A 973-nucleotide genomic window follows, 5' to 3' on the forward strand; every position below is an offset into this window, starting at 1 on the left:
GTAAACTCGTACGAGTTTATCATGCACGCACGCGCACGCACGCACGCACGCACGCGCGCACACACACACAACTCAAAGCAAAAAAGCTCCAAAATAAAACAAACAAAATAGCAAAGCTCCGATTAAATATATATATATGATAATGGCTTCAAACATCAACATTAACACATTCACAACATTAACACTTCACTCCCTAATTCCCCCTTTTCATTATCATCATGTTGAATCCTCCGATCATCATTATCATCATCCTATCATTATTATCATCATTACCATCACCATCCTCTTCCTTCAACCTCACCCAATTTCCAGCCGATGATCCTTCCCATTTCTACACAGTAGCTTCATCCGAATGTCATTCTCTGGGTTTTGATACAGAGATTGACACTCACAGTCCGGTTACTCTGTTTGTACTGGACGATGCTGCATTTGCCAACGCCGCCAGCGCCGGATACAAAGAGCTTCCAGTGGCAAACAATTACTTTATCTGGCAATGCCACATGATAAGTGGCTTTTTCACCACCTCCTTCCTCACCCAAAATGCCAAAGTTTGGCATTCTCAGTCCACAGTGGGGACGGAAATAATAGGGGATAACAAATTTATGCTCAACATTATTGTTTTCCCCAACGGCTCTGTCGAAGTCAGCAACACCGTGGTTCGAGCTATCGTAACTCGGAATATCGTCAATGAGAATCCTATTGCCATTTATGGGGTCTCAGAGGTATTGCTTCCTTGAGATCTTCCCCAAATTCCTAGCCATGGTTCTGTTACCGTTGCCGCCGCCGCCACCACCACTGTTCGGGATGTTTTTACTGTTTTAGTTTTTTTTATTGTATTATGTATTTAGTATAGTAGTAATTTTAACTTATGTAGTGTAGTAGTTTTAGTTTATTAGGCATGTATTATTCCTCTATAAATGAGGAACTATTATGTAAAAATCACAATTCAAATATATTACAGTATGTATTAATG

The 973-nt window shown here is 40.4% G+C and overlaps 1 protein-coding gene across 1 annotated transcript; it reads left to right on the forward strand.

The window, feature by feature from the left end:
* The first annotated feature begins 218 nt into the window (after positions 1-218).
* LOC123886421 (fasciclin-like arabinogalactan protein 4) lies at positions 219-737 on the forward strand. Its single transcript, XM_045935737.1, has one exon. The coding sequence runs from the start codon at positions 219-221 to the stop codon at positions 735-737; it is 519 nt and encodes a 172-aa protein (XP_045791693.1).
* Positions 738-973: the final 236 nt, after the last annotated feature.

This window comes from Trifolium pratense, linkage group LG5 (genome assembly GCF_020283565.1).
Source record: "Trifolium pratense cultivar HEN17-A07 linkage group LG5, ARS_RC_1.1, whole genome shotgun sequence".
Lineage (NCBI taxonomy): Eukaryota > Viridiplantae > Streptophyta > Magnoliopsida > Fabales > Fabaceae > Trifolium > Trifolium pratense.

Excerpts from the sequence above, each read along its gene's own strand:
- LOC123886421 (XM_045935737.1), top strand. The coding sequence starts at position 219 with ATGTTGAATCCTCCGATCATCATTATCATCATCCTATCATTATTATCA.